Here is a 14,146-nt window from a genome sequence, read left to right as displayed (position 1 = left end):
TGACATCCTCCCCAGTAAGTGTGTGTGTGTGTGTTTGTGTGGGTGTCTCACAAGATGAAAGCCACTTGCCATTCATGGCCAGTCGAGCGGCTGGTCTCGCCTTGCTCGTTGGCTTCGCCGCACTGAGAGAAAAGTTGGGAAAGAACTGGGTATAAAATTAATACTCAAAACGGTTTAAATATTTTACAAGAAAATAATGAAATATAAGTTAAATTTATAATGATATTTCTTATCCTTGATAAATGTTTTAGGATCTTTCTTGAGACCAAAAACTCATCTCTCTAGGAAGTATAACTTATCAAATTTTGCTGACAGCTTTTTATAGATTTTAATCAAATTAAACCTTTGTTCCACCTTTATCAAATCTCCTTGAATTTTCTCTCAGTGCTGGCTTTTTGCTTGCTACCCAACGGGTGGCCGGCAAAACTGCTCCGGAATGACCTTGAGCATTACAGATGTACGCTTGTCCCCTTGGTCTGCTGACTGTGTCCGGGACTTTCCCTCCTTTTGGGCTTCTCCTATTTATCTGCAGTCTGCAGCTAAGGATGCTGGACGATGTTCAGGATGCTTTAGGTGGGGAGGAGGGGGGGAGGATCAAAAGGGACTCCAGAGCGAGGAGCAGACCGAGTTTTGCATCAAGTGCAAAGTGATGTGTTAAGCTGTTAAGTGCCAAAGTAATTGTTTTCTTTCACCAACAACAACAACTACAGTTGCAGCAGCAGCCACATGGAAAGCGTGATGGCATCGCTTTCACTTGCCCCTTGACCTTGAGTAGTTCTCTGTGTTCGTGTGAGTGTGAGCCTTAATTTGTGACTTTTGCGAGGGGAGAAACGAGGCCTTGTTGTTGTGCCAGAAGTTGCACTTGCTTTTTTGGGAGGGGAATTATGTGAATTATGTCTTTGGAATTGGGGTCAACAGTCTGTTGCTGAGGAGCTGCAGTTGCAGGAAAAGAGTTAAGACAAGTTCATTTTCCTTAACGCCTTTTTCTGGCAATGTTTTTATTTATCAATGTATGCTGGAAAGCTAATTACATTCAAGAAAATTCATCTCATCTATTATACCGTTTTAGGGTATTATAACTCCAGTCAGAAGCTTGTAACTCTTGAAGGAGTCATTTCCGACCCTATAAATCATATATATTCATGATCAGCATCATAAGCTGAATCGATCTAGCAATGCTCGGTGGAAATAAAAATTTCAAAAATTTTTTCGACATTTTTTTATGTTTTTTTCCCTTAATAAAACTGTCAAAAATTTGAAAAAATTTAAATTGTATATGATCTTACATTGAGTATGCAGATTTATTAACCTTAGAAAATCTAGCACAAAACAGCTTTCCGATTTGAAATTAATGATATTTTGACCAAATTATGGTTAATTTTTAATTCAATATATTGACCTAATCGCCCTACATATTTCGGTTTCCCTTACAGGGTATTATAATTCTAGTCAGAAGCTTCAAAAGTAGTAAAGGAGCCATTTCCGACCCCATAAATCATATATATTATTGATCAGCATCAACAGCTAAATCAATCTAGCCATCTCCGACAGGAAAAAAAAAATTTCAAATTTTTTGTCAACATATTTTAATGCTATTTTACATCATTAAAACTTTGAAAATTTGATAAAAATTTTAACATTTAAAAATTTTCAACTGAGAATACAGATTTATTAACATTTAAAAAACTAACATTGGAGTTCTTTTCGAATTTAAATTAATGGTTTTTTGTCCAAGTTATGAGATTTTTAAATTTCGATTTTTCGGAAAAATTGTCATATAAAATATTCATCTAGATTTCAAGAATATGAATATTTCAAGACTTCTTAAGAGCATAAAATGGCCAAACAGCTAGTCATTGCAAAAGGGAATGTATATTTCGATTCAGCATTAATATCTTAATCAATTAATAATAAAATATTGAGAAAAAGAAAATTTAACCTTTTTGACTAATTTTTTAATATTTTAAAAGGGTTAAAATTGTAAAAAAAAGTTCGAAAAAATGTAATATTTTAAATGTTTAAACTGAATACGCAGATTTATAATCCTTATAAAAACTAAGAAAATTCTGCTTTCCGAATTAAAATTAAAGCTTTTTTGCCTGAATTATGATAAATTTTCTATTTGAAGTATCCGAAGGCAAACTTCAAGGGCTTCTCGAACATAGCTTTCTTGAATTTATTTTAAATCCCATTTATTTAAATTAGTTTTATTGCTAACTAAGCCTCGAGAATATTTATCACACCCAAGAATCCTTTAGCGATTTTCCTGTTCCATTTAAGAAACCATTTCATACCTACCAATGAATTCCCTTCCAAATGAACCCTTTGAATATTCATTGCCTTGGAATAATTGTGATTTATTCCTTGACTGCCCACTTTTTAAGCCATAAATAAAACATAGAACAACGGTTGACATTTAGTTTTTCAATTTCATTTTTATTTTCTGTTTATTATTGTATAATTTATTGTTTAACTAAACGCTTCTTTAGGGGTAGATAATAATAATAATAATAATAATAGTTCACTCACAGAGTACGGACAATACATATGCAATATCTGACAGTCGAGTAATTGTGTGTGGTTGTGGGTGTGTGTACTTTGTGCGACTCGAGTGTGTGTAAATGTGTGTGTATTTGTTTACATAAAATTAGCACAAATTTAATGTGATGCTGCCTTTGCGTTTGTTTGCTCATTCATTCATTTACAATGTTACAATGCTACAAGTACGATTACGATTACGATTTACGATTTACGATTTACGATTTACCATAGAAGAAGTGTGCTGCAAAGGGTTTCCTGGGGGGGGGGGATTAAGTCTAAGATTAAGTCAAAGGCTAAAGCTATGGAAATTTGTACATTATTTACAGTTACATTTGGAAATACCATTTAATATAAGTATGTGTATGTGCTGCGTATAGGTATGCACTTCTCTATCCATGTGTGTGTGTGTGCTTATTTATCTTAAATTATTTGCTTTTATTTAAATGTTATTCTATATATATATCTTTATAAAGTTGTAATTACCAGATTTGACAACATTCAGTGTGTATGTGTGTAGTGTGTATCTCTAGGGTTAAGCTACATTTAAGAAATGCACAAGTCTCTAATTGTAAATGTAATTGTTTTGCGGTTACATTTAATCGTTACACCTATTTATTTATTATAAATATTATTATTTTTCGCGTGGCAAAAAAAGGCAATCAACGCAACGAATTATTATCTTTCGAAAATAAATAAGACAAAGTACGAGATCCTATCCTTACAGGAAAGTTCCGAAGTATGTGTGTGTTGTGTGTGGGTTGTGCTTTATTAATAATAGTTTAATACTTTTATACCTTCCTCGATGCGATCTCTAAAAACTAGCCTAGGCATAAAAACCAGTTAGCAACTTCAACTAAGCACTAAACACTAAAAACGTTGGGGGTTTCAAGTAGCAGTCCAAATGTATTTTTTGTGTGTATTTTCTTTGTGTGTATTTTTGTGGCTTTATGGGGTGGTTCTTGTTTTTTAAGGGTTAAAAATTCTTTAGGCAAGTAATCGCTGGTTAATTTAGAAGAGTTGTTACTATTATTTTAAAGTTTTAAAAAATATTTCAAGTATTGTTCTTGGATTTTTTGTTATAGATTTTTTTCTAAAGAAATATTTTTAGCTTTGGTATTCTTTTTTTAGTGCTTGAACAAAATATTTTAAAGAATTTTGCTACTTAAAAATAATATCTAGTGTTTAAAGAATTAAAAATGGAAAAGGAAAGAATACGAAGAATACAAGTAAAACCATAAAATAATTAGTTTTTGGCTATATGTTCTTCTTTAAATTAAGAAAAAATCATCAAAAAATACCATTTTCCTTGGCTTAAAAAAGCTGTTGCAACTTTTGGCTAAAATTCAAGTTAGCCAAAAGCATTTTTTTAACCATTTTTAAATTAAGAAAGTAATCCCAAATAATATATAAACCCAACTACTTACTCTTTATCCAACGATTACCTGGCTTTCCCTGTGAATTTACCCCAAAAATGTTTGTGTTTAAAAATTGCCCCACCCTGGATCCACCATGCCCCAGTTGCCATTCCCCGGGATTCAATCCTCGTGTGGCAACTCGGCGGCATGTTGCTGCTCCAGCTTGATCTTCATCAGTGGTGATTCTCGTACAGGATTCACTGGTGGCGCATAGGCAGCCGCCGCTGCTGCCGCAGCAGCTGCATCTGGATTGGCAAAGAGTTCACTCATATCCTGTCCTGGTCCCGGAAAGAAATCCTCGAAACGAGGACTCTTGGTCACCGATTTCTGGAGCAGACCATTGGCAATTGCCTCAAAGTCAATGCCGGCGGGCAGGCTCTCCAGGAAGCGTTTATTATAGGCGCTGGCCTGATGCTTGGCATAATGAGCGGCGGAGTAGGGAGAGGCGGCGCCGGGTCTTTGGCTGGCCGTCAGGGATTTGGCGCTACCGGAACCGGAACTAGAGCCACGCGACTGACTGCCGTACTGGCGGGATAGCTCACGCTCTCTTTCCCTTTCCCGGGATAGCTCCCGGTCACGTTCCCGCTCCCGGGATAACTCGCGAGCATAGGAGGCGGCACTATTGGGCGCTGAGCCACTCGCTCCTCCACTGGATCCCCGCGAGGGCATCACATTCAGACCGGGCAGACCCATCAAACCCAGAGCCGAGAGATCGGGCATATTCTCTGCTCCCCGTCGCTCCGAACCCTGCTGTTGCGGCTGCTGCTGGTGTTGCTGATGCTGATGCTGCTGATGCTGCTGATGATGCTGATGCTTGGCCGCCGCTGCAGCAACTGCCGCTGCTGCGGATACTTGATCCTCGATCTCAGAGCGTTGCAAATAAGCCGGTGACTTGTACATATTCATGGACTGACCATGGGGCGACTGTTGTGGGTGGTGCGACGGTTGCTGTTGGTGGTGCGATTGTGCCTGATGGTGGTGCGCCTGCTGCTGTTGATGCTGCTGCTGCTGGGATAGAATCTGACGGCGCAGGGTCTCTGTCATGGAGCTTAGCGGACTGCCAGCATCCGGTGGAGCAAGTGCAGCATTCTGAGCGGCCATTTTGGCAGCGGCAGCGGCACTGTGATAGCCATTTGAGGCGGAACCAGCGCCAAAGTGGGACTAAAAAGGTTAAGAAAAAGAAATAGGGGAAGAAAATGGGTTAAAAGGGGGGTTAAACGGTGATCAAGAGGGTTGAAAATGTTTAAAAAATATTTGAAACATCTCTATGCTTTTTTGGGAAAATATTTTAACATTAATTATGAATTCCCTTCGATGAAAATCAGGTAAAACATTGGAACATGTTCCAAACACAGCCATTATGTATACACATTACTACTACCACTACTACAACAAAAAAATCTCAGACCTTGGTGTTTTGAAAATAATATAATTACACTTTTTTTGTTTACACAAAACAAATTCCACCAAACTGAAATATAATTAGTATTGAAATTCATTCTGCCAAAAGCGATAAATGTTTATTTTTATGTCTTTGCTTTTCAAATAACATTAAATCGAGCTAAGGAAAACAAGCTCTTAAAATATTTCTACCTTTTTTTCTGATCAAGAAAATGATTATTTTCTAACCAAAAATGAAAGAATAAGTAAATAAAAGAAATACTTACACCATGTGCCTGTCCATTGGCATACTGATGGGCACTCATATCCTCTTTGATTTCACGATAATCCCTAAAGACCACCGCCTTGATGACGCTGCGTATGAGCTCCTCGGGCCACATGCCCAGCAGGATCCTTTGAGGACGACCCCTGGCCTTGGGCCTAGGATCGGCACCGCCATCCAGTGAGGGTCCCAGCATATTATGAACTCGATTGGCATATAGAACGAATGTGGGATATGGGATGTCGTATTTTCGAGCAGCCTGCGATAGGGATAAACCCTCTTTCAAGACACTGAAAATGGCCTCAGCCATGGCCTCTGGTCGCCAGGACTTTAAAGGACCTCGCTCTCTAAATCTCAGCTGTTGCACTAGGTTCTGTTGATTGGTATTCCAGCATTTTTGCCACATGGATTGCAACTGATATTGATAGCTATCTGCTGAAAGGAATACATGATGTGGACATTATGAAAAGGCTGAAATGGAAATCCTTTTTGTATTTAGCTGAAACTTACCCGCCACTGAGGCAGCACCGGTGGCAGCCGCTGCAGCACCCATCCAGCCATGGCCACCACTTTCAATCATTTTGGCCTGGAATTAATAAGAAAAGAAAGATTGTTAGTTATATATATTTAATATTTAGTTAAATATATCTATTATTCCTTTCTTTAAGAAATCCCTGCTACAGGAAACTAATCTATTTCCTTACCTTTTCACGACTTTCAAATAATTATCAAACTTTGCATAACGGGTATCTGTTTTTCCTACCAAACCGATAGTTTTTCCCCCTACTGTCTTAAGGCCGCCTTGTGACATTTGCACACGAATTGTGGCTGGCCGTAAAAGTTTATGAATGCCATAAATGTTGCCTTAGCATTTTCGTATGCAAAGCGCTAAAAGGAGGAGCCTCCTTGCCACCAAAAAAAAATAAGCAAATTAGTATACAAAGTGGGGCTATCCGGGGAAACCCATTGTCTTGGGCGGCTGCCCCCCCTTTTTTTTACGGCTCTGAATATACAAAAAGCCATTTATTTATTGCTATTATTAGGTATTCAGAGGGAGGAATGGAGGAAAGACTATGTGCCGCTTAATTGAGCCTAGCTTTTAACCCTAGCGGTTGTATTAATCAGTTGAAACCTGGTACGAAAAAACCACGCTGGCCATTTAGGGGTTAAGCCGAGAGAATCTCAATTTTTTGTGTGTATTTTTCCAGTTTTTTTTAATGTTAATGCCACATAGGAAAAGTTAAATTGATGCACGTTTCGTGCCATGGCCGAAACAGAGGCTCTGGCCATAAAGCCCTCCTTTTTGGCCAGCTTTGGCCACGCCCCCTTGGTGCACGTAGCCATGCATTTTATATGCAGGGGCGTAATACAAATTATGTGCAGCGAGCATGAGCCAGAGGCAGCAGAAAAAAACTACAAAAAAAAACATAATAAGTTAAGCAAAAAAAATATCCAGAGAAAAAATAATAAAACAACATAAAATATATGTATATAAAACAAAACAGGAATCCGGTTAAAAGGGGTTTGCAGCGCATAAAGAGAACATATAATGCAAGTCTTAAATATTTGAGGAGTAGGCTAGTCGCCGAAGAACCATGGAAAATGGGGAAAACTCCATGCCTGCATGCCAAGGAAAAAGGTCATAAAACGTATGAATAATTGAAATTGAAAAGTCGGAAGCAGTTTTTTCTTTACAGGCGGCACTACTCTGTGGCTCTAACTATAACAAATGCGGCCGAGTTGCAAACAAAATGGCGTTAAAAATGCTATTTTATGTAAAACACTTTGTTAATGATGCCATCTTTTTTTTTATGTGTGGGGGTTGAATTATGGCAGGCAGTGTAAAGTCTTTTGTTGGTTGTAAATATGTGAGTTACAGGATTGCAAAGGAGGTTGAATATCTGGTAGAGTTTTGTATAATTACTGCATAATTTTTAGATTTATTTATCTATTAGGGTTTTTTAGGTTTTTATTTGTGGAATAAGAAGTTAATAAATGTAGCCTAATTTGTCTTTAGATGTATAGATTTATGTAGATATATTTCTTAATAGATAGAGCTTCATTGATTATTCATTGATGATTATTGGTTTATTATTAAATACGGCATAATTTGTAGGTTTAAATTTTTTTTTTGTTTTTGAGTTTGGTAAATTGTAATTTGTAGAATTTAAATTTATAAATTTATACTTTTAGTTAAATTTTTAAGAATTCATAGATTTATGCAAATATATTTTGATAAAGCATTCAAGTTTATTCAAATTTAATATTGAATAGTGTATAGTTTTTAGATTTTTGTTTCTTTTTGAGTTTTGTAAATTGTAATTTGTGGAATTAGAAATTTTATATTAATAAATACAGCTCCATTTTTAAGGTTTCTTAGATTTATGTAGCTATAATTAACTTAAGCACTCAAGTTTCTTGAAATTAATATAAAGTTTCAAAGTATTTTCATGGAATGTCTTGCAATATTTTAATGTAGACATTTTCCCTACAATATTCCTCTGAGATTTTTCTAATATATGTATGTTTTTTTTATATAATATATTTTAAACTCTCCCATCTCTAGCATTTCTCGGATATTAATCAACAAGCACCACCATCCTCCCCTCTCTCTGTCAGAGCCATTTATTCAGTCTGAGGGCGATTATAAAACTCTCGCATAGTACAATTCATATAATAAAATATTACGAGCTCTCTGCTCTCTCAAAAATGTTTAATTAATTAAATTTTCAATTCCCCTTAGCTGGCAAGTGGCACTACCCCGCATATCCCCTCTCCTACCGCCATTCTTCACAACAAAAACAAATTTGAAGTGTGCGCGCATTCAACTTTCTTTCAACTCATTTAATTTAATTTGCGGAGCTTCGCTGCTGCCTTGGCTTTGGCTTTTCCTTCTTCTACATTTTCCCCCAAACCCTCCTCTAGATTTTTCCTCTTCGTCTTCTGCTTCTTGCCAATTACTCATCGTGTGCACGCCCCATTCACATAATAATTTATTTAATTAACTTTTCCGCTGCTACAAATTTCTATAAAAATTTATTGATTTTCGTGGGCTCCGCGCTCGAGTAAAAGAAAATATTTTTCGTGTAGCCTTCAATACTTTTCTATATATTTTTTTTATTTGCAGCACTCCCACTCCCAGAAGAGATCCAGCTATATATATATATATATTATATATGGAATTTCTATAACTTTGTGTAGTGAGTGTGTGTCTGTTGGTAATAAAATATAAATTTATAACACACCCTCTCTACACACACTCGCATTTGCCATCAATCCAAATGCATAGACTCGACCCTCCTCACTCTCTCTCCCTCTTGCCTTTCAACAGCCTTCAAGTTTTCACTACATCGCGGGTTAACTTCCCCCCCCTCCCCTCTGGAAAAGGGGGGTTTTTCCCCACCCCCCTCTTTTGGCTGTAATACCCCTTGGATTCTAATGCAATTTTAATTTTATTTTTCAAGCGCGCACATAAACTCGGCGGCAGTAGTACTTCCACCCAACCTCCTTCCGCGCGTTAGGAAAAAGCACTAAAACTACACCTTCTTCCCCCTGCCTAGGCATGTCCTTTATCCTTTAGCTTCCCCCGTACCCCCCCCCACCACCACCAGCTTAAAAACCCCCTCCCCCATTTTCCTTATTATTTAGCTCCTTGGAACTTTTGCCTGTAGTTTTCTTCCTTGGTGTTTTTGCTGTGTATATTTCTTATATTATATAACACTTTATTTATTATTCATTTTCGATTCGTGTTCCACCGTGGTGGCGTCTCAAGTTTGTTATTTCTCTTGTCTGCAACTTGTGCTCACCACAAACCCCCAAACCTGCCCCCCCTCTATACTTAAACCACCCCCTCAAAGCTGTCTTAACCCCTGACTGCCCCATTGCCCCATCGAAGCCATCCCTCCCACCCCACTTGTGCGTCACAACTACACGGAACCTTGCCATTTCCTTTTGGGGTTTTTTGGTGTACGGGAAGAGCTCTTACTTTTCCTGAGCGCCTGTTCCCTTTTAGCCTTCACTATTACTACTGCCAACTAGTTTTCTCTCTCTAGCTCTTTGGTTGGCCAAGTTTTTCCGCTTTTCCGCCTTACCTTCTCCACTCTCTATCTCTCTTTGTGAGTGGGCTCTGCTCTGCCTGCTGGTTCATTCATTTATTTGTATTACTCAGCCAGCCACACGCATGCCACCCACAGAACACCCAACACCCCCAAGAGGAACCAACAACCTTGGTTGGTTGTCTTCCTCGGAAGTGGCTCCTGTTATTTTTGCATTGCAAAAAAATTCAAAAAAAAACTTAATAATAACTTAAGAAACAATTATATTAGAAATTGCAGTAGGTTTCATACAGTAAATATTAGTTTATGGTTTTCTATCTATTAAAAATATTTAAGTTTTAATTTTGATTAACTTGTTTAGGGTTTCTTTTGGTGTAGCCGCACCTCTTTTGTTTCATAGTTGTGCCTGGGACATCCATTAATTTTATAAGACGCCAGAAATAATTCATTTAAGAATGTCTGTCTTCTAGCTCCCGCGAGGCCACAATTATCGAGTCCAGGAGACCTGACACTTTTCATTGGGGATACCCGCGAATCGATTTGCATTTTTATAAATCCCATTCCATTCCCAGGTCACCCGAATTTCTAATGACACCTTGTTCCTTGCTCCCACAGAAAAGGCTCCTTCTTTTCCCTTTTATTTTGCCGCAAGACAAAAACGTCGACGTTGGTGGCAACTAAATATTTAATAGTATTTTATTGCACGAATTTCACATAAAATATGCATATTGGCCAAATGCATTATTCATGGGAATAATGTGAAAAACACATTTCGCCGAGGCGCCCAACAGAAGGGAAAGCTACTGGTATATATAGATACTTCTTGGGTATACTGGTTCATATATATATAAACATGTATATACTTGTATTGGAATATAATGAAATGCAAGAGAGCTAAGCAACAACAACAACAATAATGGTGGCCATAAACAATTGCACTTGTGGAAATGCTGTCCAAGGAATTGCAGGGGCAACAGCAAAACCGGCAGCAACAATAATTGTAGCAATCATAAAGCCAAGTGCGAGTGCATGAAGCGAGCTTCAAACCCCCTTCTGCCTTTGGTCTTTCTTCTTGTTTTTTAACCTATCTACACACACACACTCGCTGAAAGTTTTGTTTGCCACAACAACAACAGCAAATAGCAACTCACCTACCAACAATGGCAACAATAATTTAAATGTAATAAATAATTATACGCCAAGTGTTGAGTGCAACGTGCATTGAGGTGTGTCAAGTTGCCGACTAACCAGCAACACCAACAAACTGCAACAACAGCTACAACAACATCAACAACTACACCAACAAATGCTAACAACAACAACAAGAACAACATCTGCAACAACATCAACCGCAGCCGACAACAGAAATTGCTATAAAACATTCAAATGGGCCGCCAACTTCTTTCAGACCCTCCGAAAAAATACCGCGCAATCCGAGGCGGCACCCGTTTCTTCACCCTTCTGATGTGTGTCTTGCCCTACGCCCCTGGCCCAAGTCCTGGGCTTCATTGTTGACCCCTTCTCCGAAAAAAAAGAAATAAAGGTTGTCTTGCCCTACGTTATCCTGTGAACTCAGGACGCAACTCGGACATTGGGAAAGGGCAATTCAGTCAGAGATGACAACGTGACACGAATTGTTTATGAAATAAATAAATTTAAGCTAAGAATTATATTATTTCAATGATTTATAAACCTTCTATAATTTTCTTTTTCACTGCGACATTAATCCCTAATTTTCCTTATAAACAGCTAACTTCTTTTTCATCACTTCAAATAAGTAATTCATTTATTATTTTCCTATAATCTACCTCTAATTTCCTATAACTATTGACTCCTAAGTGAATTCAAATCACGTGCCCATCCCCAAGGACCAAGCCTTGTATATATGTACACACGTATTTGTGGCATTTCAACTGTGCTCGACCCTGGGACTTTTATAGAATTTACTTCTCGTCCAAGTATTGTTATTTTTGTTGCAATTGTTTTTGGGGGAGAGGGGAGGCAATTGTAACTTGTGCAGTCGTTGCTCATGTAATTTCTGTTGGCTTGTACTGACACAAGTAAAAATTAACCTCTTGCAAATAGTAATTTATTGTTTTTAGCATAGGGGATAATGAGGATATATAGGGCTATTCACGGCAGTCTCCTCTACAACAGTTTTCTACCGAACCAAAACCCCCGAAGCCTGCGCATTGTTGGTTATTGTAATGACTTGGGACTGGACTATAGAGAGAGAGTGCCTTGCGTGTCCTTTGAGCTGATTGAAAGCGCGCTTTCACTCCGAGAAAATGGCGGAGGCAGCAGCTATGGGAGGGGTGGAGAAAGTCTACAAAGTGTTAAAACGGCTGCACACAGTCATTAAATATTAAACTTGTATAAGCTGCCAGACTAGAGCGGAAAAAACACGCCTCCATCATCAGGAGCGAGTACCAAGGAGAAGAAGAAAAAGCGCCCAGCTTGCTAATTATTCATGGGCGCACAAATCTCGCAAGTTTAAATAAAAGAAAGGATAGCCAGGAAGCGAAAATCTGACTCCGGTCAAGCGCTCAAATGTATGCTACGTTTTTTTCGTTCCTTCTTCGCCTCCGCCGATCGAATCGCTCAAAAGACATGGCATGGCGCCATTGCAACTGCATTTGCAGTTGGAAACGGGGTGCAACTGTAACGCACTGCAAAAGCCTTGAAATAATATTTAATATTTAGAGAGACATAAATATTAAATGAACCCAAAGCTATGCAAAAAGGTAGCACAACTTTTGCCTCCACCGGCCTGCGCGCTGTCGCGTCCATTCGGCCATATAAAGCTAGAATTACAGCTAACATTCCGCCATTATTTTTGCGATATATATATAGGGGTATGATGAGATAGTTGATGGGTAGGAAATATAGGTAATAAAAGGGGTTTAAAATATAAATAAATACAGTTTTCAACATGTCTCATAATGTAAAGGAAAAATTACTGGAATAAATAATACAAATATTTGAGAAATTAGGTAATAGTTTAAAGTGTTTCTTTAAACTATTAATAAGTCATTTAAAAGGAAAATTATAATAACGAATAAGACAAGAACAAGTAAAAAAATAATATAGAAATAACTAATAAATAAAAGTAATTCATTAAGATTACCTATAAATCTTTTTTACAAAAATTAAAAAGTAATTGAAATGCCAAACATAATAGGCTTTATTATATCTCTAAAAATTCTTCATAATTCCCTTTGATTTCTCCTTATTTTCCAAATAATTTTAATAGGTATTCTCAAGTCGATCATCTGCCATTTAGCATTTCGCTTTGAGGCGAAAAACTGCAACTATTTTGCAGCCGTGGCACGCTTTTCTTTGCTTTTGGGCCACAGTTTTTCCATTTGATACTTTGGGGAGTCGAGCAGGAGAGTCTCTCCCTCTCTCTCTCTCTTGCTCTACTACACCCCTTTCTCCATTTCTCCCTTTCTCCATTTCTCTTCTGTGTTTTGTTGCCCTCTCCCTCACTCTCTTAGCTGAGAGCGCTTCTCAGTCGAACTCTGAGCCGCGTCGAACATCGCCGGGCGCCATACGAAGTCTTATGAAATATGCACGGCCTGTGTAATTTCTTATTTAAAATGCCATTAAATTTTTTGAATAGCATAGAGAGCGCAGCATGCACTCGGCTCCCAGGATGGGGGTTGTCCTGGGTAAATAGAGGCCCGTTAGGCCACCCAAAAAACCCCCTACCTGGCACATGTGGAGGCTGTGTGTGTGTGTGTGTGTGTGTGTGTGGGCCCAGGTTAGACAAATATGGTTTGGTCTGGGCTTTGGCTGCTGTTTGAGTTGCAGGCCATGTGGGAGTCGGATCGGTCCAAAAACGAAACTGAACTGAAGCCAGGAAACTCAACTGAAACTGAACCGAAACCGGAGGAGAGAGAGAGAGAGCGTTCAAAGTCGGGCAACTTTTAAAATGCATATTTGATTGTTTTCTCTGTTTTTTTTTCCCCTTCTCTACAGGTCACTAAAAGGAGCCTATACAGTTGGTTCCTCAGTTTAGAAGGAGGTACGTGTAATTAATACAAATCGGAGATAAAGTTGGGAATCAAGTGGAGTTCTCATTAAAGTGCAGTGGCAGCTTGAAACTTGAATTAGATGGGCACTGCAAAAATTTTTGGGTTTTTCATTTAAAAAAATCTATTCAGATACAAAGATAAAGGTTTAACAAAATAAATATTGATTAATTGATTGAATTATTTTAGATATAAAAAACATTTTATAAGAATTTATTCAAATATCAAATATTAGCAAAAAAAAATATCTATATTTTGTTATACCCTTTCAAGGTATTGTAGGTTTACTCAGCAAAGGAATCATTTCCGACCCTATAAATCATATATATTCTTGATCAGCATCAACAGCTGAATCGATCTAGCCATCTTTGGGAGAAAATAAATTTTTGTCGAAATTTGTTCAAAATTTTATAATAAATTTCATCATTAAAATTTAAA

The 14,146-nt window shown here is 37.8% G+C and overlaps 1 protein-coding gene across 5 annotated transcripts in view; it reads right to left on the bottom strand.

Annotated features, from left to right (window-relative positions):
- Positions 1-2,415: 2,415 nt before the first annotated feature.
- bab2 (bric a brac 2) overlaps positions 2,416-14,146 on the bottom strand; it is a 32,713-nt gene continuing 20,982 nt past the window's right edge. For 3 of the 5 annotated variants that reach the window (XM_020945769.2, XM_020945768.2, XM_086829778.1), the window contains 3 exons: positions 6,130-6,205; positions 5,624-6,054; positions 2,416-5,117 (listed from right to left, as the gene is read on the bottom strand). In XM_020945769.2, coding sequence (XP_020801428.2) covers positions 4,077-5,117; positions 5,624-6,054; positions 6,130-6,205 — 1,548 coding nt within the window. In that variant the 3' untranslated portion in view covers positions 2,416-4,076. The remainder of the gene's footprint in view (positions 5,118-5,623; positions 6,055-6,129; positions 6,206-14,146) is intronic. The other 2 variants (XM_086829779.1, XM_086829780.1) reach the window with 1 other exon arrangement.

Source organism: Drosophila serrata, unplaced genomic scaffold (genome assembly GCF_035046125.1).
Source record: "Drosophila serrata isolate PLE 108 unplaced genomic scaffold, ASM3504612v1 contig_217, whole genome shotgun sequence".
NCBI classification, from domain to species: Eukaryota; Metazoa; Arthropoda; class Insecta; order Diptera; family Drosophilidae; genus Drosophila; species Drosophila serrata.
This window is presented reverse-complemented; position numbering and strand designations above follow the sequence as displayed.